At 36.2% G+C, this 26289-nt stretch overlaps 1 protein-coding gene across 6 annotated transcripts in view; it reads left to right on the top strand.

Annotated features, from left to right (window-relative positions):
• Positions 1–26289, top strand: part of Atp11c (ATPase phospholipid transporting 11C) — a 188828-nt gene that overhangs the window by 76762 nt on the left and 85777 nt on the right. For all 6 annotated transcript variants that reach the window (XR_009225934.1, XM_046435336.1, XM_046435337.2 and 3 more), the window contains 4 exons: positions 13393–13512; positions 19726–19815; positions 22093–22173; positions 24612–24719. Coding sequence is in view for 5 of the 6 variants with exons in the window: in XM_046435336.1 (XP_046291292.1) it covers positions 13393–13512; positions 19726–19815; positions 22093–22173; positions 24612–24719 (399 nt within the window). In the remaining variant the exon portion in view is untranslated. The remainder of the gene's footprint in view (positions 1–13392; positions 13513–19725; positions 19816–22092; positions 22174–24611; positions 24720–26289) is intronic.

Here is a 26289-nt window from a genome sequence, read left to right as displayed (position 1 = left end):
CATATTTTCCAATCACCAACTCTAGTTCCAATTCTAGTTGTAGTTTCTAGTTGTAGTTCATCATCCAAAAAGGAAACTTCATACTCCCCATTTGTCCATTTTTCTCTCTCTCTCTCCTGGTAGCCACCAATCTGATATATATGAAAAACTTTTGGGAGGGTGGTACCAAAGATATATCTCCAACATGCTTTCTGTTTTTATAGATTTTCCTATTCATAGTAGTTCATATAATGGAAGAATATGTGACTTTTGTTTCTGGCTTCTTTCACTTAGCATAATGTTTCTGAAGTTCAACTGTATTGTAGCATATATTAGTGCTTCATTTCCTCTTTATGGCTGAGTAATATTCTGTGGTATGGCTGTAGCACATTTTGATTATTGAGATATTAGTTGATAGAGTTTTTAAAATTTTAATCTATTCTTTTTAGTTATACATGACGGTAGAATGTATTTTGGCAAATTATACATAGTTAGAATATAACTTATTCTATTTAGGATCCCACTCTTATGGTTGTACATGATGCGGATTTACCCTGGTTGTGTATTCAAATACAAGGCTAGAAAAGTTATGTCTCATTAATTCTACTGTCTTTCCTATTTCCCTCCCCCTTCCTTCCCTTCATTTTTCTTTATCTAATCCAATGGATTTCTCTTATTCCCCTACTCAACCTCCCTTGTTTTGGGTTAGCAACCAAAATCAGAGAGACTGATTGGCTTTTGGTTTTTGGGGATTGGCTTATTTCACTTAGCAAGTACTCTCCAGTTCTATCCATTTTACTAGCAAATGCCATTATTTCATTCTTCTTTATGGCTGAGTATTAATCCATTGTATGTATATACCACATTTTCTTTATCTATTCATCCGTTGAAAGATATCTAAATTGTTTTCATAGCTTGGCTATTGTGAGTTGAACTGCTATTAACATTGATGTGACTGCATCACTGTAATATGCTGTTTTTAAGTCATTTGGGTATAGACTGAAGAGTGGGATAACTGGGTCAAATGGTCGTTCTATTCCAAGTTTTCTAAGGAATCTCCGTACTGTTTTCCAGAGTGGTTGCACCAATTTGCAGTCCCACCAACGATGTATGAGAGTTCCTTTCCCCTCATATCCTTACCATTTATTATTACTTGTATTCTTTATAATTGCCATTCTGACAGGAGTGAGATAGAATCTCAATGTAATTTTTATTTGCATTTCTCTAATCGCTAGAGCTGTTGAACATTTTTTCATATATTTTTGGACCATTCATATTTCTTCTGTGAAGTGTCTATTCAGTTCCCTTGCCCACTTATTGATTGGCTTATTTATTTTTCTGGTGTTTTTTGATTTGTTTGGAAATTAATGCCTTATCTGAGGTACTCTTGGTAAAGGTTTTCTCCCATTCTCTAGGATTTCTGTTCACATTCTTGATTGTTTCCTTTGCTGTGAAGAAGCTTTTCAGCTTCTGGTATCATTTTCTGGTATCATTTCAGCTTCAGGTATCATTTTTTCAGATGATACCATCCCATTTATTGATTCTTGATTTTACTTCTTGCATTTTAGGAGACATATGGAGGAAGTCAGTTCCTAAGCCTACATGCTGGAGAGTTGGTCCCACTTTTTCTTCTAGTAAATGCAGTGTCTCTGGTCTTATGTCTAGGTCCTTGATACACTTAGAGTTGAGTTTTTTGTAGGGTGAGATATAGGGATTCAATTTCATTCTATTACATATGGACTTCTAGTTTTCTCAGGACCATTTGTTAAAGAGGCTGTCTTTTCTTGAATGTTTGATTATGGCACCTTTTTCTAGGATGACATAACTGTATTTATGTGGTTGTGTCTCTGTGTCTTCTATTTTGTTCCATTGGTCTTCTTCATGTCTGTTTAAGTGTCAATACCCTGCTGTTTTTCTTACTAATAGCTCTGTAGTATAATTTAAAGTCTACTATTTTGATGACTTCTTCACTTTTCATGCCAAGATTGCTTTGGATATTCTGGGCCTCTCTTTTATTCTTCCAAATGAATTTCATGATTTGCTTTCCTATTTCTATGAAGAACATCATTGGGATCTTTATAGGAATTGCAGGCACTGGTTTTTGAGTTGTTTCTACCTTTTGACTATTATAAGTAGTGTTGTATGAACACCCATTCACAAATTTTTGTTTCAACACTTGTTTTCAATTCTTTTGGTTCTATACTTAGGAGTGGGATTGCTGGATTATGTAGTAATTCGGTAACTCTTTGATGAGCCACCAAACTATTTTACAGCAGCTGAACCTTATTACATTGCCACCAGCAGAATATCAAGGTCTAGTTTCATTACATCCTCACCAACAGTTGATATTTTGTGTATTTCTTATTCTAGCCATCCTAGAAGAGTTACTTTTAAAATGCATGAATGAACCTCTCCTTATTTGCAATGCATATTTTGTTCTTTGATTCCTCATCACATTGTTACTTAACAATGTGGAAAATTATAGTAGAGCTCAAAGGTATACTGGACTGATTGGATTTGAAATCCATAAAATCTGTATTCAACAGCATTCGGACATATAGCTTTCTAAAAAAGACCTACTGTGATTAGGAGGATCCTGTCTTTTTCTATAATCTACTGCTATTAAGACTGAAGATGAAGTCTAAAGAACTAATCTCACATCTAAAGAACTTTCTTCTTTCTGAATGTATGTGTTGCTTAAAGCATTTAAAAAACTCTTCTTTCCAGAGATCTTCTGAGAGTTGCACTGAGAGTGATGAGGAAGCCCATGATGTCTTAGAGCAGAACTTCCTCATAGGCTGCTTTCTTTTGGGTTGACATATTTGTATTTCTACCATGCTTCTTTCCAGTTCTCTTCATTCCCCACCTGTCTGTAGTTAAGCTGTGCTGGCATGCAGGGAGGAGTTACCTTTGCCTTAAATCTGAAACCATAGTGAGTGACTGGAAACCAAGCTGGGACATTGGCAGGACATCTTGAGTAGTCAAGTACAATGATTCTATATTCCTTTTCCATACTGCCTACCCCTATGAAGTCATCATTCTTCCAGTCCACTATTAATTGGATATTACTAATGCTAAAAAGTGCAAATGTACTTTAATTTCTAAGTTTTGAGTACTGCCTGAATGTCATTGGGTTCCACCATTTTTTAAGCCTTGATTAATGTTGGAATTACTTTCTGCTAATCAGTGTTTAGAAAATTTTACATCACATTTGAGTTTACAAAGTAGAGTAAGAATGAACTTAGAAATGTATTAATATATTTGCATGCATACACACCCTTTATAATGTGAAATGTACTCAAATGCATTGTAATTAGAAGAATTAAAGTCCTTATGAACACTAATTTTTGAGTACTGGTTATGACTAATCTGCTTGCATTCCATGGAGCAAGAGTCCTTTAATGAAGAAATCTATAATACTGTGCATTGTGCTGTTTCATAATTGAGCTGAAAGCATTTTTCTTGTTCAAAGCTTGCCAGGTATTTTGAATTTTGGCTTTAAATTCTTATAATTGTTCTAGATACCCCTATGTGTGCTTTAGAAATAACTCATTGCTATTTTCAGTTCTATACTTGAATAGAACTTCAAAACTACTGTTTGTGCCATTTGTTTAAATTTTTTTCTCAAAATTGTTTGGGAGTGTTTTGGCCTTTAGTATTAGTGTTGTTATTTTTGAGAAGTCATACATTTTGACTGAATCCACTCTAGTAAAAATTCTTTCAATTGGTTCATATCTCGTGTGTTTTTCTTAATATTACATAGGAAAAAACCCCTGTGTGCAAGTAAAATTTTTAATTCTAAGTGGTTTGTTATTTTAAAAAATTGTCCTCATGGCAGATAATCCTAACTTGTTCTAACTTGAAGTTTTTTGTACCTTGGGTACAAGAACATGTATTTCATTCTACTTTATCAGAGGACTTTCCCTAGAGTAACAGGCACATTTGAGAAGGCATTCATTTTCATCACTTTTAAAGTTTAACACTAAACAAATTGCTGCAGTTGTGCTTTAAATGGGCACTCTTAAGAGTCTGAAGTCTGAAAGAGCTAATGTACCTTCTAGTATACCAAAATTAGCATCTTGAAGGAGTCTAATCTAGTCATTTTGTATTTGAATGTATTTTAAGTATTTATTTTTTAGTTGTAGTTGGACACAATACCTTTTTTTAAATTTACTTATTTTTATGTGATGTTGAGGATTGAAGCCAGAGCCTTGCACATGCAAGGTATGCGCTCTACTGCTGAGCTACAATCCCAGCCCTGTATGTATTTAAATATTTTTAAAAGGCATTAGCACATGGGCCTATCCCTGTCCTTTGTGAATTTCCTTAATGTTTTATCTACTTTTTTCTCCTTTTATATTTTGAAGCCTACAAACAAGTTTCATCCCCAATACATATCTTCTCATGGGTATTTGTAAATTATTCTTTGTTTTCAAACAGGTGATCTTTTCTCCACCCTTGAAAATTTTTGTTTTATTTCAGAAATCTAGGCTGAAATAGTTGGCAGATGATGCCATATCTGAAACCACATTTCAAGTTTTATTGCCTAGATATGGCCCCAATTCCTCTACCTCCTTGTAGATCAGACTTTCTAATAAAGCCCTTTCCAAGTTACCTATGATGAAGCCAATACCAGTACTTCCCCAAGACACACACAGACCAAGATCTTCTGGTCCTTTGCCTCTCATAATTAAATCTAAGAAGCAAAATACCACTTGGGACATTGGCCAGATACTTAACATTACTTACCTATTTTTGGCATACAGGGATAGAAATTGCCACAGTTGTACTGGTTATCTTACTTTATATCTTTGAATACTGTGATAGTATAGCTAATTGTGTATACTCTGTGTTTTCCCTACCAATAGATCCTACCATAGATATAGCCTGATATTGTAGACATGTTTGATGAGGTAAGAAATAAGAGTCATATTGTCAAAATTGTGTTTTACTGAATGTGATACCATTGGATCATCCTTGGGGGAGAAAAGTTTTATGTTGACATAATTTTGGGAAACACTGATTGAATGAAGTTAAGGGGTTTCTTCTAGGCATTTTAGAGCTTTTGCTCTATGAGTATGCCAGGAGGAGGGAATACAGGAACAAGTTTCCCCCTTTTCTAAGGAACCTCATTGTTAACTTGTTCCATGCAGTGCAGTTTGGAAACATTCAGTGTTATGTTCTGATATTCTTGCCAATTCATCTCTCATATGAAATTCCTAATTAGCAGTACTCAAAATCATACTAAAATTTAACAATCCAAACAAAATTTTTAATATACAATCCATTATTTACTGTTTTTTATGTGTTCTTTTTGTGCCTCAGTGTACTAAAAGTTATGCATTATACTTCAAACATCAATAATTTTTTGATTTCTTTAAAGCATGTTTTAAGAATAATTACAGTCAGATTATCTGTTAAATTTATGGCAACACTCAGTCTCTATAGTGCATAGCAGCTTCAAATCCAGAGCTTTGGGGGAGGAAATGGAGATTTAGAGACAATGTCAGCAATTCTGGTACAATTCTGAAGTGAGCATCTGTTTTGCCACAAAGGGAGAAATTAATTCCTAATTTTACTGCCAGGTGTCAGATCAACAGTTCTGAAAGACCAATGGCATATGTTATAGACAATAGCCTACAGAGCTCTTCCAGTGGCCCTCCATTGCCAACATGATGTTTGTCTGCCAACTCCAGTCCTGTTCATTCATACTAAAGAACAAGGTTTTTAACACCAAGCACTGCCTGCCCGTTGATGAAATCTCACTCTGTCTCTTTGGTCAGGGACGGCATCAGAATTGCCTATATGCCTCCTGTAGAACCAGAAACTTCACTGCTTTAAATAAAACTTTTACACTTTTCAGGCACAGTAGTTGCACATCTGTAATCCCAGCGGCTTGTGAGGCTAAGGCAGGAGGATCGCAGGTTTGAGCCAGCCTTAGCAACTTGGTGAGGCCCTGAGCAACTCAGTGAGACCCTGTCTCAAAATAAACTATAAAAAAGGTCTGGAGATGTTTCTCAGTGGTTAAGCACCCCTAGTTTCAATCCCTGGTACCAAAAAGAAATTTATACATAGATTATGGAGAGGATATTGTTCTGTGCTGGACCAGTTGCTGGAGTGTTGTTGTTGTTGTTGTGTTTAATAATTATTTTTTAGTTGTAGTTGGACATAATATCTTTATTTTATTTATTTTTATGTGGTAATGAAGATTGAACCGAGGGCCTCGCATGTGCTAGGCAAGCACTTTACCGTTGAGCCATAATCCCAGCCCCCCAATTTTTTCTTTCATAATATATTGTATTTTTATGCCTTTATTTTTTTAAATTATTTTATTTCTTTATATGTGGTGCTGAGGATCAAACCCAGGGCCTCTCATCTGCTAGGCGAGCGCTTTTACTACTGAGCCACAACCCCAGCCCCTTTATGCCTTTATTTTATTTATTTATTTTTATGTGGTGCTGAGGATTGAACCCAGTGCCTTAACACATGCTAGGCAAGTGTTGTACCACTGAGCTATGACTATAGCCCCTGGGGTTTTAATATTCCCATAGTCAGTTAATATCTCTAAAACTCATCCTTTATTCATATTAACAGTTTGAAGTCATTGAAAGTAATCTCCAGATGTTTGTGTTAATCTTACTATAAGCAATCTTTAGGTTATGTGACCTTATTTTAAAGATAAGAAAATTGAGGCTCAACTAAGTAAACTATTTTTCCCAAATCTCATGTTGAAGAAAACATAGGTATAAGTAATATTTTCCAGGATTATATATTTCTTGCTTCTCCTGTCCCCTGCAAACCTTATTCTGAAAACCTTTACCTATAGAGAAGATGCTTTATTCAAGAACAGACTTTTTTCTTTTTTTTTCAAACTTTTCTTTAAGACATTATAAATTGAGCAGAGAAGTTGGTTATTTTGTAATTATTGAATTGAAGATTAGAAATGCCTTATTGGAGAAATGGCTGCCTTATGAGAGTCAGAACTCAGAGCCTTCTCCCCCTTCTTTCTTTGCTTATTCAATCAAGCAATGCTTGAAACTTGCTTTTTTTAACCTGCCTTTTTTGTGTTAGGGATGTTAAGAAATAAAATGATATATCCTGGATGTGTTATTCAAATTAATTACATTTAAAAATGGACATTTTTTTCTAACTGTTTTGCTTTCTGTATGATATTTAAAGATTTACTTGAAAAAACTCATTCATTGGTTTTATTGGTCACACTCCAGAATATATTTGAACTGTTATCCTTTCTAGGAAACTTTTTATCACTTTTGTAATAATGACACTATCACTAAAACAGGCAATAAAACCTTGTTCAGGTTATGCGGTACCTATTTTACAATATATAGATATAATTTCTCAACAGTTTATTATCCTCTTACACTATAATAAAAATTCTTTCCTGATGATCTAGAAACTAATTTTTGCATGAGAATTTCTCTCTTCTAGCTAATGATATTGGTAAAGGCACTACCCCCTACCCATACCCAGTGGCTCTTTATTGCCCTTTTTAGATACTACTATTTGTTCTTGAGACATAAAATTTTCTTACCTATGAGATTTTGAATAGTAAGGAAGATTTTTCCAGCCCTAAGGGACATTTCCACAGAAACCAACTGCTTAGGCCTTACATATATTTTTGTAATATATTTTTGAAACTTCAGTTGTTCAAGTGTTACAGTCACTCTCCTGGGGTGGGGAAACTCATATCCTAACAAATACCTAGATTATATCTCTTCCTCTTAAAGTATTTACCACTCTACAAGCAAGAGTTCAATTGAATTTGCCTCAGAAGTTTAATGTTTAGCCACATTTCTTATCATGTTCCATTTATTATCGTTAGAAATTAGGGGGAAAAAACTTTCCAAGAGGAGAGGATGCTATGGTCTTCAACTGATATTTTAAAATAATATTACTTTAAAATATAAAAGTTACCAAGGCATAGACAGGAGGTGTATTTCAGTGGTAGAGTGCTTGTTTTCATGCACAAGGCCCTGGATTTGATTTCCAGCACCAGGAAGGCAAAAGGTTACCACGACAAATTCAAGTTTTTGGAGAAAATTGAGGAAAAGGTGTGAAATGTGTGATAATGAAGACCAAGCCATCAGAGTTCTGCTTCCAACTTTTAAGGAGTAGACCAGGTCATCTAATGCTTCCTTTGCTGCCTCCAGTGGAAGTACATACACTCATCAAGCCATAGTTGGCTCTATTCCCAAGTTCTGGGAAACATTGCAAAGATCACAGGGGTTTGTAAAAGTTGCTTGGTAATCTGCAGCTTTCTCCTTATGATTTAGCAGCCCTCACCTCAGCACATTTTTACATGTCACTCTGCAGATGGTCCCATCTTTCCCTCCAGCCTCTGAGGGTTGGTAATCTATCTTATTTTGTTTTCTTTTTATATAGGTTGTGTTTTAGAGGTCCTAGGGACTTCTTTATTCTTGGCTTACAGGGTTATATGTATTTTTATCTCTTTCCTGGGGACAATCATAAATGCTTAGCTGGATTGTCAGTTTTCCTCTCAATTGCTCCCCATCAATAGAAATTGAGTACCTTCCTATTTAGAGTTTTAAAGTTTGTTACATATTTGGAATGAAGGGTGGTATAGAGATATTTGTAGCAAAAGTGAAAAGTAACTTTAGGACCTCCTAGACTTGTGTACTTGTATGCATATTGTCAGTCTCTGGGTTAGGAAAGATACTGTTACCAAGGAAAGCTGAGTTGCTGAGTCTTGGTAGAAATTTTGAGAGTCTCAGGTTTCAGGTTACTTTCTATAAATGAAAGAACCTCTGAATCTTAAAAAAATAAAATAAAAAAACCTGGGGCTGGGGTTGTGGGTCAGTGGTAGAGTGCTATAAATGTAAAATAAAGATATTGTGTCCACCTAAAATTTAAGAATAAATATTTTTTAAAAATCCCTGTTAGAATTTTTAATCAAAAAATGCTTACATTTTTTAGTTATTGATTATTATCCTGTAGAAAAGCTGCATTTCATTATTTAGAGACATGTTTCTATAGCCATTGAGGACCTTGGGGGAGGATCAAATTGGAAACACTTAGAATTGATTATCCCTGGTGAAATTCAATGGCTCAGTGGATCACTTTGATATAATGGAATCTCAAATAATTCTGAGCTTCCAAAAAGGTGTCATTCTTACCCAATTCTAACAGTCTGTGCATTTTCCTCAGTATTGTGCTTGCTAATTTAAGTATTTGGAGCTTAGTATCTATTTCCTATAGTAGTTTTTATTCAATTAAATATACTGCCACCAGGTAGCATCTAATTAGAGAGAATCTTTGTGTATAGGGATTAACATTGTATATTTGTCTTAGTTGTGTGTCTAAGAGTTTCAGTAAATATAACCATATTAAAGTTTAAAGGGAAAATGACAGAAAATTTCCTGTCTCCACAAAAATGCCCTCTTCATCTTTTTTCACTTTCTCTGGCCACAGAGGGAGACACAGCTTAATTACTTAAGAAGTTGCAGTAAAGGCAAAATCTCAAAAGTGAGATTTTAGAGTTACAAATAAAATTGTGTATCAGGATTATTCATCTTGCTTGTTATAATGGAGTTCGGGCTTAGAAACCTGAGCAGTTTGACCACCAAATATGTGGTAGTGATTTTTTTTTAATTAGTTGCGCATGACAATACAATGATCTTGACATATCATACATTTGAATCAAATGGGGTATAATTTCTCATTTTTCTGAGTGTACAGGTTGCAGAATCACATTGGTTATACAGACACGTATATACATACTAGTGTCTATTTGGTAGTGATTTTAACCAAGATGCTTACTAAGCTGGAAATGTTCCCTGACACTTTAACACTCTCCTCCCTTCACAACCCAGCCCTCCAAATCCTAATATGGTAATTTGACTTTGGGAGCATTTTAATAGACGTATGAAATTTTGATGAAATGTCCTATCTTTCTTTCAATTTTAAGTTCATTTGTTCTTTTTGAGACTGATTATGCAGTTCAAAAACACTAGTGCTTGAGAGAAAAGAATATCTTTGGACCTGGAGTATGACCAGTCTTAAATCATTGCCAGGTCTTTAGGTTTTAATAAGGATTTTTGGTTCACTTTTATTTTCTATAGGAATTCAATGAGAGTAGTTGATGACCAATAAAAATAATGCTGTAATTGCTGAGGAAGACATCAGTTAAGATTTTTTGTTGATAACTCAAGTAGCTTTGTATTTTATCAGGGCCTATAATTTCATTAGCATTGATCTAAATAATTGAAGGGAGATTAACTATGCAAAATTAAACAGTGAAGGAGAATTTAATTCATGAACAGTTTAAAATGGTTAGGGGTAATTTATATTTTTATTCATTGAAAAGCAAATTGTTTGAATTATTTTAATCACAGCTAAAATGTAGGATTATGACTGATACATTAAAATTTTGTAGGGTGTTAGTTGCTGACAATCACTAATTCAGAGTCTGCCAGTAATTCTCAGCCCTGGTTGCAAATTAGGATTATCACCTGAGGAGCTTCCAGAGAAATTAGATACTAGCTAAAATACTCAGACATCAGTGTTTTTAAAGGGAGTGTATAGCCAGGATTAAGAATCTATAAACTGGGTGTGGTGAATCATGTCTGTAATCCCAGCAATTTGGGAGGCCAAACAGGAGGATCAAGGCCAGCAAGATCCTAAGCAATTTAGTGAGACCCTGCCTCAAAATAAAAAGGGATGGGGATGTGGTAAAGTACTCCTGGGTTAAATCCCCAGCCCTTCCTCCCCCAAAGAAGAAAGACTCTATGGGTAACTGCCCTTAATTCTGCCAACACCTGGAAAGGATGAAGAGGTAGGCTTTGTTTAAAATCTTGTGTCTGATGATCTTGTATTTAGGACTCTATTTTTGTTCAGTACTTTTCTACTTATGGGTCTAGAGGCAATCAGGAAACAAATTGTGCTTCCAACAATTGTCCATTTTTTGTGATTAGTGAATACATGGGATTTTAAGGTGGTAATAGTTGAATAAGAGTACCATTTGATTTTTACTGAAAGGTTATTTTTTGCCTTTTAAAAACAATACTCAGATTATACTGTAAAGATACACATCAAGAACACAAGAGGGTGATTTTTATCTTTTTTTTAATAGAATGCCTTTATTTTATTTTATTTTTTTATGTGGTGCTGCCAAGGATAGAACCCAGTACCTCACACATGCTAGACAAGCACCCTGCCCAGTGGATTGAAATTACTATGTTGGTAGAGGTGTGTATATTTGAGTGCAGATCCTTGCAGTGACTGTTGTTAGATGATGATATTGAGGACCTTGATGATATTGAGCTCCAGCCCCTGATTTTTATCTTTTACAAAGAAATTTAAATAACTTTCTCAGTTAATTCCTATATCTTAAGTATACTTTTAAATATTTTTGATACTTTTTATGTAGCACGTGATGTGTCATTAAAACCGAGTTTGTGGGGCTTTGGCTATGGCTGTGGCTCAGTGCTAGTGCACTTGCCTGGCATGAGTGAGGCACTGGATTCAATTCTCTGCACTGCATGTAAATAAATAAAATAAAGGTCTATCAACAACTAAAAAAAAATTAAAAAAAAAAAAAAAACCCGAGTTTGTGCTGGTTGTAGTGGTGCATGCCTGTAATCCCAGCAGTTTGGGAGATTGAAGCAGGAGGGTCGTGAGTTCAAAGCCAGCCTTAACCAACTTAGTGAGATCCTAAGCAACTCAGCGAGACCCTGTCTCTAAATAAATACAAAAAAAGGGCTGGGGATGTGGCTCAGTGGTTAAGGGCCCCTGAGTTCAATCCCAGTACAAAAAAAAAAAAAGTTTTTGCTAACACTTCAGTTTTTTTAAAAAATGCTGTTTCTAAGGACATTTGAATGGGAATCAGTCCAGGATGGACTCTACTAATGAATTACAATGTGTTTATGAGGTGGCAGGAATCATACATACACTTTCACTAGACTACATTGGGTACCATCCAAATGGGAATTTTTTTTTTTAATGCTTCCTCCTTGGAGTTTCTCTACCTGGCAAAGGTACTGTATTGTTCAAAATCAAAGAAACTAATGTCACTGTTTTAACACTCTACATTGGAAGCAAGTGGAAAATTATAGTGAATTTACTTATGAGTTCAGGATTTCCATTTTTATGTAAACCAAACAATTTTAAATAGTTGTAGAAAAGTCTACCCAGAGATTGCATGTTCATCAGATTTTAGGGTGAAACAGGCATGGGAAAGTCATCTACTTCATGCTACCTCACCCCCAGTCCCCAGGCAGCTCCAAACGCAAACCTGCCTGAACTGTTTTGCCCTATTTTGAATAATGCTCAGAAGTGGTCATTCTACAGCTTCCTTCAGACCTCAATATCATCATCAAACAACAGTCACTGCCAGGATCTGCACTCAAACATACACACCTCTATCAACATAGTAATTTCAATCCATTTTCTCCAATTTATTGAGATGGAGGTCACTTAGGCCTTATTCTGTAAATGCCATTGAAATGTAGGGAATTCATAAACAAAACCATATGTCTGGAAAATTGCATTTTGGCTTTTCCTTTCTATGTTCTCTGGCACAGAAGAAATCATAGATGATTAAGAATCAGGAAAAGTACTAGTTCATGTTTATTTTAAGTCAGTTGGTGGCCACTGTAATCAAGGAGAGAAATCTATATTAGCAGTGCAAGAAACATCCTGCCTCACTGACACTTTACCTCCTTTGCTCCTTTCCATTTGTAGAATAACCTGAGAACTTGCTTGAAAGGCAGCTCTTCCTTATTTTCTTCATAGCTACTGCTTGCTGTGTGTAAAACTAAACAACCATATGACTATTAAAGAATGCAAATTACATTGTATGTATGGACTTGACTTCTTTGTAGTTCTAATTGGTGCATTATAAGGATCAGATCTATTGTAAAGACTACAACAGAAGACAGGAGTAGGGGTGAAGCCAAATGAAGTATGAATCTTGCAGTTTTGTTCACTTTGGGGTGAAAAATGGATATTATGGGAAATTTTTACTGCTTTTATCAGTAAACTGTTTTAGACCCTCTATATTATGGTTGCAGACAGAAGACAGTCAATGAATCAAAGCTACTATTCTGGTAAAGGTATTGTTTACTGCTTTCAGGAACTGTGCCATATTTTGGGGAGAATTTCCCTGAACTCCTTTGGATGTTTTCTTTCATCATTTTAGAATTATACTTGTTGGCCTCACAATGTGTTGGGTTCAAACAACACATTTACTAATCTTCCCAAAATCAGCAACTAAAAGCTTAGTGGATTTTGAATTTCCTAACAAGGATTTCTCCTCTCCCTACTACTGTCTCTCCCCAGATTATAGCCAAACATGCTTAGACAAGAATTTAAGCTTGGTAGAAGCATGGAAAAATGTGATATAAAGTTGACTTTTTCCCTCTTTCTCTTGATCAGTGTGCTGGAGAGGAAAAACGAGTTGGTACACGCACAGTGTTTGTTGGCAATCATCCAGTTTCAGAAACAGAAGCTTACATTGCACAAAGATTTTGTGATAATAGAATAGTCTCATCTAAGGTAAGTTTTTTTTTTTTTTAACTCAATGGATGTTCACATGGATAATGTACTTATTTACATAATTATTTGTTATTCTTAGGAAGCTGGTACATTTATATATGCATACATGGTTATATAATTATACAGATTTTATTTCAGGTAAGTGTTCCCCGAAAGATAGCTTATCTTTTTAAAGCTCATCATTTTGTTTTATTATAGCTGAAAGTTCATTCACTTGCCTCCCATTATGATTCACAGTGCCTGTTGATTATGCATATAATGTTAAGCCTTAAAGTGTGCTAAAAGTAGTAATTATTGGGCTGGCTGTAGGGTTCGGTGATAGCACACTTGCCTAGAATGTGTGAGGCCTTGGGTTTCATCTCTAGCAACTGGGCAGGATGGGTAGTAATTATTCACTTGTGCAAAGCGTCCTAAATTGGCTGGCCTAGGATATAAATGATTTGCATTCTTTTTGGAGTGTGCTATTCTGGTACGTTTTTCATTTGTATCTCTTTCTTTTTCCCCTTCCTCCCCTGTCTTGTTTCTCACATACATTCATGGGTACATTCTGCTCAATAAAAGGGTGCACTCTGCCCAGTATGCGGTTTGACCTGTGACCTGCTGAGAGTTCAGTCATTATAGCTGTGTCACCATTTGAATAATCTTCTTACTTCAGAATAGCATAATGCTAAGAGCACTGGTCTGGAATTTTTGTATACCTGCATTTAAATCCTGACCCATCCATTTACTGGCTTTTCACCTTGGCCAAATTAATTGCTCTGAGTCTGAGTGTCCTCATTTGTGAAATACTCCATATGTAAAAACTCCATATGTAAATACTCCATATGTAAAAACACTTCTTGTACTGGTACACAGGAGTCATCATTCTACAAGCATTATTTTGCTAAGTTGTACTCCTGGCTGACTGGGTTAGGTGGTAAATGGCTGGCCCACTGCTGTCTCTTACAGCATAGAACAGATCTTGAAATTTTCCCTTATTGTTTTGAACAACCAACAATAAAAAATTAAAAAAAAAAAAAAGAAATTTTCCCTTACTTCCTCAGGCAGCCTGGCAAGGCAGAGCTAAAATGTTGGTGACATTTGTGTGTTTGCAACCACTTATGACCTAAAACAACAGAATTATACTTTCCTTAAAAAATATAATATTTTGATTTTTAAACATGCGTTTGATTTCTCTTTTGGGTAATAATATATAAGAGATTGTTTAGTTGGAAGATCAACATGTAAAATGTAGACAGGACGTGTGAAAACTATTGTCTAATGAGCAGATCTATAGGCCTATAGAAAAAATATAAATATATTTGGATAAAATGTCTGCTTCCTGCTATTCTTAAACCCTATGGCACAAATTTAATCATCAGCCAGAGGTTTACATACTTATGCTCAAGAGAATAAATAGCCTGTTCAATGGAAATATTGAATCATCCTTTGCTATCCAAGTAAACAATTAGTGTAAACCTTTGACTCAGAATCAGACTTACAGAGCTGAAAGATCCTAAGATGTCATCTTGTTCACCTTGCCGAATTACAGAACAAGAAACTAATCCCACAGACATTAAGTTAGTGGCATGGTCACCACAGAGAGTTAGTGATAAAGCTGGGAACACAACTACTTTATAAAGTCTAATGGCTCTGAAAAAAAAAAGAGCCCTTTTCATATTATGCTGTTTGTATATTCAAGAGAGAATTTGGCTATTAGAAGAAGAAAGGGAGGAGAGTAATAAGAGAAACAAAAACAAAAGAAATAAGAAATCTTAATACCCAACAGAGAAAATAAAGCAAAATAACACACACACACACACACACACACAAAGATTAAAACAAGCAAAAAATAATGTGCTGAACTGAGCTTTGAATGTACTGGCATGAACCAACCAGCACAGCAAGAACACCAAAAGGGTGGGGGGTTCTTACTGAAAACATTGCATGTGTTGAGTTGGTTAAAGCTGTTGACAAGGATGGATATTCACTGCTTATGCCAGACTGCCCTTTTATTTCTTCTTGCACTGTATAACACTTAGAGAAAGCAAAGGCTGGGAGGTCATTAAACCTTTCCTCTTTTGGTGTTGCTCAGCAACTACCAGCTGGAGCCTCCTGGAATCAAAGCTGGTTGAAATAGCTCTCAGCTTCCCTTCTCACTAGTATAAGGTAGGAGGGAATGGGAAGTATTGTCAATTGGAGTTTTGTCTGGACACACTAGATTCATGCGCTCCCAGAGCAGGGCTGATGCAGAGTTCCTAATGAGAGGTTTTTGTGGCTGATGTTTAGCACTGATCAGAACATTGGAACTTTTTTGGGTGGTATCTCTAGGGCTGGGCCAGTGCTGATCTTTACTGGGCATCTGGATCTCAGGATTCTACTGAGAATTCTACTCATAGGGTAGGGTAACCAACCTCCACAGGTCTGGCACATTGTACCACCCTTGAATGTGGCCTTCCAGGGTCAGTGTCTGAATGTAATTACATCTACCTGTTCAGTTTCCTGACCTTCTTCACCTGGTCATGTGAGTCACCAGAGTCAAAGGGAAAGTGAGTTTCACTCCCATCAATATCTTTGACCTGAAGCCCCTAGGGTATAGTCTTCTCTGTGCCTATTTTAATCACATTCTTATAGGTGCATCCAAGGCATATGGTAAGCATTTGCTGGGAAAGTTTGGTATGTCCTGGGCTCCTGTAGCAGCAAACTGCAGTGTAGATCTTCAAGATGGCTTCCCACCTCAGCTCTCTACTTGCCAGTTGAGAAACAGCACTTTTCAGACCCCAGCTTGCTGTACAACCTTTGATTCAGCTAAATTCAAACTGTTTTGATATTCTACATTTTTTTTTTAAGAAAGTTTGTCTGCTGTATTTTTTAATCTATTAATGTTACCACTCTCTTATGCAGCAAACTGGCTGGTGCCTCCACTGGCTTTGCTTCAGTGTCTCAAAATTTAAAAATGGGCTGGGGATGTGGCTCAGTAAGTTAAGCCCCTCTGGGTTCAATCCCTTGTATCAAAAAAAAATCATCAACAGAATTTATTCTACTTCTACTTCTCTCTCTCCCCCTCCCTCCCGCTCTCTCCCTCCCCTTCACCCCTCTCCCTCCCTCCCTTCCCCCCTTCTCCCTCTTCCTCCTTCCCTCCCCACCTCCTTTCCCCACCTCCCTTCCCCCTTCTCCACCTCCCTCCCTTCCCCCTTCTCCACCTCCCTCCCTTCCCCCTTCTCCACCTCCCTCCCTTCCCCCTTCTCCACCTCCCTCCCTTCCCCCCTTCTCTCCCTCCCTCCCTTCCCCCTTTTCTCCCTCCCTCCCTCCCCTTCTCCCCCTCCCTCTCCCCCTCCCTCCCTCACCCCTTCTCTCCCTCACCCCCCTGCTCTCCCTCACCCCCCTGCTCTCCCTCACCCCCCTACTCTCCCTCCCTCACCCCTTTCTCCCTCCCTCACCCCTTTCTCCCTCCCTCACCCCTTTGTCCCTCCCTCACCCCCTCTACCTCCCTCACCCCCTCTACCTCCCTCTCCCCTCTCTACCTCCCTCAACCCCCTCCCTCTCCCCCCTCTCCCCCCTCTCCCCCCTCCCCCACCCCTGGGCAATACCAGGGATTGAATCCAGGGCTGCTTAACTGCCACAGTCTGGCTGGGCACAAAATCACGCCACTCACAGCCTTGTAGATTCAAACAGCAAGTCTTTATTCATGACCTCTCACCGGCACTCTACATGCAGGTTCTGGGGAAAATCCACACCTCCACCAGGCTCTGCATCCCAAGGAGCGGGTGGGCGCCTGAGGCAGCAGGATATGCCCTATTCCCAGCAGGGTCCACCTTAAACCTGGAACCGCCCTAAACCCAAGGAGGGGGATACTCCCTATTCCCAGCAGGATACACCCTAAACCTGGACCCACCTTAATCCAGCAGGATCCTCCCTAAACCCGGATCCACCCTGGTCCTTGAGCAGGGTCACCTTTCTCAAACATTCATGCAATGTCACTGCAAATGACCTGGGTCCAAGGCAAGCCCATTTCCACAATGGAGAGTCCTTCCTCTAAGCAACATGGGGTAGGTTGACAAGGAAATTTCCATGTGTCATTCCTACTTAGCTATGGCTCTCAGCACTTAACCAATGAGCCACATCCAAAGCCCCTTTTAAAAAATAATTATGGATGCAATTAATGTACCTTGCTAAGTGGCTAAGGCTGGCCTTGAGTTTGGGATTTTCCTGCTTCAGCTTCCCAAGCTGCTGGGTTTATAGGAATGGGCCATGGCACCTGGTTTCTTTGCAAGAATTTACATCAGGTGTGGTGGCACACACCTTTAATTCTGGTGACTCAGGAGGCTGAGACAGGAGGATTAAAAGTTTGAAAGTAGCCTCAGCAACTTAGGGAGGCCCTAAGCAATTTAGCAAGACCCTGTCTCAAAATAAAAAATAAAAAGGGCTGGGGATATGGCTCAGTGGTTAAGTGTCCCTGTGTTTCTGTCATAAGTTCAAAAGGAACTTATGACAGAAACACTCAGTTCTCATCACTGTATTTTAAACAACTCCTATTCACATTTTCTTGCTGTGATTAACATATTTTTATGGTTGGTGGCAACTCAATAAGCCTGAGAGTCCACTTTTTAGATAAACAGTTTGAATAATTTGGTGTACATGACTCTGATGCAATTTCATTTCTAATTAGAAAACTCTAAAAAGTAGGTTTCTCCTTTCTCTGTTATAATATTACATTTTATATTATGTTTACAATATGTTATATATTTATATTATGTTTACAATATAAAAAGGTGTGATTAAATCTTAATTTGCCTTTTAGTTAAGTTAGTAAACGGCCAAGGCACAAGTTTTGATCAAAATTTCTTGATTAAAGGGGCATTGAGGATATAGTTCAGTGGTAGAGCACTTGCCTAGAATGTGTGAGACCTTAGGTCTCATCCCCAGCACCATAGAAGTTTTTTTTTTTTTTTCTTAATTAAAAAATCTCTGTTTTTTGTGCTAGGCACTTTTGATGAGGGAACTTATGGCACCCTGAGGTCTAAATAGCTAATGCCCTGATGAAGGAGAGAAGAGAACATATAAAAAATAGTTTCCTAATTATTTGCATTTCTAATTAGAAAACTATAAATAGTACGTTTCTCCTTGTCTCATGCTTTGTGAGTGGCTTTTCACCTTATTAATGGATCTGTTCTCATATTATGCAAATAATTGATGTGGACATGTTTCAAGTCTAGAATTAGCCTTTTATGTTAAGAATCATTACTTTCTAGGTTCTGGTCGTTATTAAGATATCTAGAATCAGGCATGGTGGTTCATGCCTGTAATCCCAGCAATTTGGGAGGCAGAAGCAGAAGAATTGAAAGTTTGGGGGCCAGCCTCAGCAACTTAGTAAGCCCCTAAGCAACTTAATAAGACCCTGTCTCAAAATAAATAAAAAAATTTAAAAAAATATATCTATAAAGTCCCATTTCTTAAGGTGACTTTTATATGACCTTGTCCTTGAGCTTAAAGTATCAGTGAGAAAATATATGTGGTTTGATAGTTGGCCAAAAAATTCTGTCATTCTGTCCTTCTCTCCATGTAGAATTTGGCATTGAAAACTTTACAAAAACCCAAGGGTAGAATGCTATTGTTTAAAGTGACAGCCCTGTATGATTCAGTGTTATGTGTCTGTACATCTCCTCAGCTGTCATGAAGACGGGAGGTACTGGTAAGGACAGTTTTATCTCTAATAATGTTCAAGACTCCAAAAATTAATGAAGCCATGGGAATTTGTTCATTCATTTATTCAAATAATCTATTTGTACCAGGCACTGTGCTAGGTGTTGGGGAAAAATTAGTAAATAAGACAGATAAGCAGTCTACTCCATAGAAATCATTGTCTTTTGAGGGAGAAACTTAAATAAAAAAAGTATACATTTATAATTCACTGTAATGAGTCCCCTTAAGGAAGTATCACTATAGGATAATCTGAGAGCATATAATAAGGAACCTATTTTAGATTGGCTTAGATAAACCAAAAGTATGAAACTAAATGGCCATTGTAATGCTCAGAATGAAACTTCATTTCTGAAAAAAAAAATTATATACCATATCTTTATCTATATTCTTAGGCATATATGTGAGCTTTGGGTTTCAAAGTGTTGTATATACTAAATATCAGTTTACAGGATGACCTGGACCCATATAAGTCCTTACTATTAGGATTTTTCAACTTTCCTTTCTAATATTTTTTTTCTTGCTTGCTTATAGTATACACTTTGGAATTTCCTCCCAAAGAACCTGTTTGAACAGTTTAGAAGGATTGCAAATTTTTATTTTCTCATCATTTTCCTTGTACAGGTAAGAACTCCATAAACAACTGTTCAACTTTGAGAATTTGAGAGTCTTGATTGATTCAAACAATTTCTAACCTTATGCCCTGTGATTAAAAACAAAGATGTTCCAAAACTGATTATAATAGCAGTTTTAAAGTAGAAATAATTACCTAAAGATTTATATGATTTTATAGATTTTTGAAGTTGCATCTTTATTAGGAAATTCATGGAGATTTTATTTCATTGTTCTTTCTTTTAAATTTTCATTAATTTCATATATTTGTTCATCCAAGAAGGATATATCTCATATCATTAAACAAGTTGATATACATGAAAATCAAAATTCATTTACATTAATAGTTTTGTTAAACATCAGTGCCAGCCTAATTGAAAACTTAATCACTTATCATCATAATTACCAGTTTTGCTCTGCCTCATTCACTTACTCCCTTGAAGCATGAGAGCCTAGTAGATTGATCTGTTTCTGTGTTCTTACTATGCTTTTGCATTTTAAATTTTAGAATTTTAAATTGTGTCTTCTGTCTTTAAGTCTATAAACTCTTAAACTCTTTCGGTCACCGTATTTACCTCTGAAAATTTTTACTGCATTAAAGGTGCTGTGTTTTTCTTGTCTCATTTTTAAATAAAGCCAAAAAATTTCAATGAAATTGCTCAAATACTTGTTGATGTTAAGTGGTTCTGTTCATCCACTTTTAGGCTTTGAGTCTATGATACTATAATTGAGTTTAGCCCTGCTACTTAAAACCAGTCTGGGACATAATATACGAAAGAGCCAATTTGAATACAAACGATGGAATATTTGAAAAGTAGGTACTTAAGAACCACAGTCAGATGTCTTAAGGACCTAAAATAAATAACATAGTGGATTCTGCTTATGAGAGTCATTCTACTTGGTGGGTAGTACCTCTCAATTTCATTTAGTAAATGTGTACCAAGCACCTATTGTGTGCTATGTAGCAGTCCAGACAACAAAAGTGATTGCAGCTATGATGAAGATCAAGCTATGACTTTTCTACTCTTAAGGAATTTTATTGCTGAGAAGACAGTCATGAATTTGCTTAATGTAGTAAGGATCATTTATGTGAATGATCAAAATGGTATGAGTATACAGTAGGAGTTATGATTTTTTCCCTACCCAAGAGGAGCTTGAGAAGGCTTCAAAAGGAAGGTTAGTATCCAAACTGAGCCTTGAAGATTTAGTAGAGAAAAGGTTACATAAAGACATGGAACCATGTAAAAACCTCTTATGTACACTTCTTTGTGGCAGAGGCAGGCCTGGCTGGAGGTTGGAGATAAGAGTCAGTGAGTTGTGAGAGCAGACTGAAGTCATGATCTCTCTCCCTCCAATCTAGTTCTCTTTCAATATATCCTATTTCAGTGAATGACAATATCCACACAGGCATGTTAACCAGATTCTTGGCAGACATCTTTAATCAATACTTACATCTAGTTCCTTACCAGTTTTGCTATTTTCATAAATTCTCTGTTACTTCTTTTCATGCCTGTTGTTTCCACTGAAATCCAAGCCATCATCTTTCATTTGATAATAGCAGTGGCCTCCCAAATGGACTGTCTTTCTACTCTTGTTTCTTTCTAATCTATCATACACAAAGCATGGAGAATGATCTTTTCAAGATGCAGTTCTATTCATGTGATATCTCCCTACCCCAAACCTTCAAGGATTTCATACTGTTCACAGAATGAAGAATAAACAGCTTACCCTGGCCCAGCGGACCCTGCACAGTCTGGCCCCTTCTTCCTCTTCCAGCTTCATCTCATGCCACACTTTCTCTTGCTAATGGCTTCCTTTATTTTTTTCCTACATATGCCCTTCTCCCTCCTACCATAGATACTTTGTATATACTGTTTGCTGTACCTGAAAAACCAACTTTGATCTAGTTAACTTTGATTTCCCCTTCAGATTTCACCATCTGCACTCTTATTTTAATGTCTGATTTTCCCTGTGAGCTTTCTGCTATATGAAGGCAGGGACTTGTCTCTGTCTCATTTAAAGTAGGATCTCTGGAGACTAGCTGAAGCACAGGGACCGACACAGTGCTACTCAACAGATAGGTGGTAAATAAATGGATGTATTTCAATAAAGGACCAAGTTTCTTAAAACTAACTGCTATGTGGATTGTTTTAATGAAAATTAACATTGACTCTGCTACTGGACTGTGTTTTGTCTGCATTTCTGTCTGAAATGTTTACAACATGTAAGTGCTGCATGTGAATTAATAGCTAATTTTCATTTTACTTTCAATTTAATTTCTTCACCTAGGTCACAGTAGACACACCAACTAGCCCAGTTACCAGTGGACTTCCACTTTTCTTTGTTATAACTGTTACAGCCATCAAGCAGGTAACTTTCTTATTTACATTTATGTCTGCATTTCAGTCTATGTTGATTTGAATTTCATTGTCAAAGGCTCGTTTTCATATTTATATATTGTGGGCAGTATCCTTGATAGATTTAGTTTATATTTAGTTCTCATTGAAAACCTAGTTAAATGATAGTAAGGCACATCCTTAATTTATTTGCTCTTTTCTTCCTCTATATCTGTGTGGGGGTATGTGAAAATAAAAGAGTGGGTAGAAGATATAGCTCAGTTGGGAAATGGGAAGCAGATTTTTATCATGGATTAATTGTTCTAGTGTAGTAAGTCTGAATGAAAATTTCCCACACCAGTAGATTTTTTTTTTTTTTTTTGTCATTGTAGCCTATAGCACAGGACTTGAGGTACAAATATTTGAATTTTATAATTTCCTGATGGTGCTAATAGGCATGGGTGGGTAAAGAGAGCTTTTATTCCTACTTCTAGTCAGAGGTGATGAGATGCCACAGATGGTGATGTGGACTTCTTTGAAGTATTTTGAGCATTTTGTTTGCTAGTACCAAACTTGCCCGTGAAATTGAAAATGGAACAAGAAATTGGAGGTGAAGGGGTGGGTTAAAAGTATTTATCATGTACTGGGACAGTCCACAGGATCTGATTATTTAAAACATACATTTAGATAGTACTTATCAAAGTGCTTTTAAAAAGTACCCCATGGAGACTTGCAGAATGAAGGTCAATTTAACAGTATTAGGAATAAGATTACCTTTCTTCTTGGGGTTATCTGGTCTTGAATCTTGCCTACCAAGAACTGTAAAAATATTTTATCAAGTGTTTGGTTGGTAAATAAAGACTTGGAATGTTCTTTTCCTCAGGCTGTTAGGATTATTTTCTTTAATGTCATAAAATTACTGGTTCTAAGAATAGTATGTATGATTTGCAAAGGCTTTTACAGATTTCATTCTACTCCCAGTACTACTTCATTGTAGGGCCTTTCTTTCTTCACCACCATTACAGAATATACCCTATGAAGTGATAGACTAGCTTTGTCATAAAAAGAGACAAGGAAAAGAAGGTGATCAAGAGATTTTCAGTTGTCTTTAAAAAAAAAAAAGTACAGACATTATTACAACAACAAAAAGCAAAAAAATTATTTTTATGCTTCTGGAGGCTGGAAAGTTCAAGATCAAAGTGCTGGTATGGTGAAGGCTTTCATGTTGCAGCCTCACAAGGCAGAAGGGGCGAAACAGTCAAAATAGAGGAATGTTGTATACTCAAATGGGAAGAGCAAAAGAGAGTGAATCCACTCCTTCAAGCCTTTTGTAAGGATCCTCATCCAATCCATCAGGGATCTACTGGCATGGCTTAATGATATAAAGGACCCATCTCTTAAAAAAAAAAAAAATATATATATATATATATATATATATATATATATATATATATATATATATATATATATATATATATATTAGTTGTAGATGGATGCGATACATTTATTTTATTTGTTTATTTTTATGTGGTGCTAAGGATCAAACCCAGGTCCTCACAAATGCCAGGGAAGTGCTCTACCACTGAGCCACAACCCCAGCCGCAGGATCATCTCTTAATGCTACCACATTAATGATTGAATTTCAGCACTCTCTGATTACTTTTAACCCTAAAAAACTGAGCACCACGTTTCATTTTCTCACTAAGCGGAGAAGTTTAGCTGTTAATTTCTACAATTTATAGTGGATTCTCTGCCAAACCAATCCTAACTTGCTTTTACTATTCTTGGCTTGTGGAAAAGAATTATAATATTTCCTTGGAGGTAATCAGCCCAACAGTCTACTTCAAAATATTGAAAGATTAGGTATACAAGAAAATAAAAACTCAAATGGCTCTTTCTCATATTAAAAATGTGGAGATACTTAACATTAATTTGAATAAGAGTAGAAATAAAAGAATAAATTTTAATCCTCCAGATAACGAATATCAAAGCTCTAATGCCTGCATTTCTTTTAATATTTATCTGAATAATGGAGGAAACTTTTAATACCATAAAGCTATTTACCTATGGGATAGTTTGAATGTGTGTCTTATGGGGCTGGGGTTGTGGCTCAGTGATAGAGCACTTGCCTAGCACATGTGAGGCACTGGGTTCAATCCTCAACACCACATAAAAATAAATAAAATGAAGGTATTGTCTATCTACAACTAAAAAATATTAGAAAGAAAGAAAGTGTGGGCTGGGGATATATCTCCAGTTTGTAGAGTATTTGCTTTGCATTCACAAAGGGGAAAAAAAAAGTGTCTTAGATTTGCCATTAAAATATGCATCATTGTCTCTTTAGCATTCTGAGTTGAAATTAATACTCTAATTTTAAATATCTGCTGTTGATTCATGGGAGGATTATACGGATTTATTAACAGTTTACTTTATTGTTTGAACTTGATTATATAGTTATTTTTATCCTTCTAGGGATATGAGGATTGGCTGAGACACAGAGCTGACAATGAAGTCAACAAGAGCACTGTTTACATTATTGAAAATGCAAAGCGAGTGCAAAAAGAAAGTGAAAAAATTAAGGTATTTTTTAGTATCCTTTTTTTACTGTGGCAAAATGTACATTTTAAAGTGTATGATTCAATGTCCTTTAGAACATTCACAATGGTGTGCAACTATCAACACTATCTAGTTCCAGAATATTTTTTTCAACCAAAAATGAAACCCCATACCTATTAAATAGTCATTCCACATTTCTCCCTCCACCCAAGCCCTGGGAAAACAACTTTTTGTCTCTATGGACTTACATATTTAATAATTTTTATAAATGGAAACATATACTATGTAGCCTTTTATATCTGGCTTCTTTCACTTGATAATATTTTTTAGATGCATCTGTGTTGTAGCATGTATTAACAATTCATTTCTTTGATGGCCAAATAGTATTCCACTATGGATATACCACAGTTTACTTATGATAGCTAATGAATATTTGAGTTGTTCCTACCCTGGGGCTATTCAGAATATTGCTGCTAAGAACATTCTAGGACAAGTTTTTGTTTGACATGTATTTGCTATTCTTTGGGATATATACCTAAGAAGACAATTGCTAGGTCTTAAGGTAATTTTATGGCTAACTTTTTAATGAACCACCAAACCGTTTTCCATAGTGGCTGTATCATTTACATTCCCACAGCAATGTATGGGAGTTCCACAGTACTATTATATTTTTAAGATGCCAGGCAGTTCATTTTTTAAATTAAAACCAGTCATTATTATTACTACCCAGTAGGACCCCTGTCAGCATTTTAGACTTGTCCGTATCAGATCTTTTTGGTTCTCAGTAGAGTTTTTAAATTAATCAATTATTTTTAGAGGAATTTCAGGTTCATAGCAGAATTTAACAGAAAGCAAAGAAAGTAACCTATATGCCCACTGTGCAGCCACACTCATATCCTCTTCTTCCATCAGCATCCCACACCAGAATGATGTTTTTTACAATCAATAAATCTACTTTGGCACACTATTTTCACCCAAAGCCCATAGTTTACATTAGTGATCACTCTCTGTGTTATGTTCTATGGGTTTTGACAAATATATGTCATGTATCTGACATTGAGATATCATATAGGATAGTTTCAGTGCCCTCAAAATCTTTTTTTTTTTGTGCCTATTTATCTCACTCCCGGCCTTCACCTCTGGTAAATACTGATACTTTGTCTCCAGAATATCATATTGTTAGAATCATAAATATGTAATCCTTTCAAATTGACTTCATTAACTTAGTAATGTATATTCATGTTTTCCTCCATTTTTTATAGTTTGATAGCTCATTTTTTTCTAGTGATGAATAATATTCCTTTTTTTTAAAGAGAGAGAGAGAATTTTTTAATATTTATTTTTTAGTTTTCGGTGGACACAACATCTTATTTTATTTTTATGTCGTGCTGAGGATCGATCCCAGCACATGCCAGGCAAGTGCGCTACTGCTTGAGCCACATCCCCAGCTCAATATTCCATTTTTTTAGTGTGCCACAGTTTATTTGTATATCCACTTCTTGGAGTGCATTTTACTTTAAAGTTCTGGCAATTATGAATACAGTTACTGTCAACATCTGTTTTCAGGTTTTTATGGGGCGTAAGTTTAATTTCA

Source organism: Marmota monax, unplaced genomic scaffold, assembly GCF_021218885.2.
Source record: "Marmota monax isolate L192 unplaced genomic scaffold, Marmota_monax_Labrador192_F-V1.1 WCK01_AAM20220418_F8-fsc00261, whole genome shotgun sequence".
Taxonomy (NCBI): Eukaryota; Metazoa; Chordata; class Mammalia; order Rodentia; family Sciuridae; genus Marmota; species Marmota monax.
This window is presented reverse-complemented; position numbering and strand designations above follow the sequence as displayed.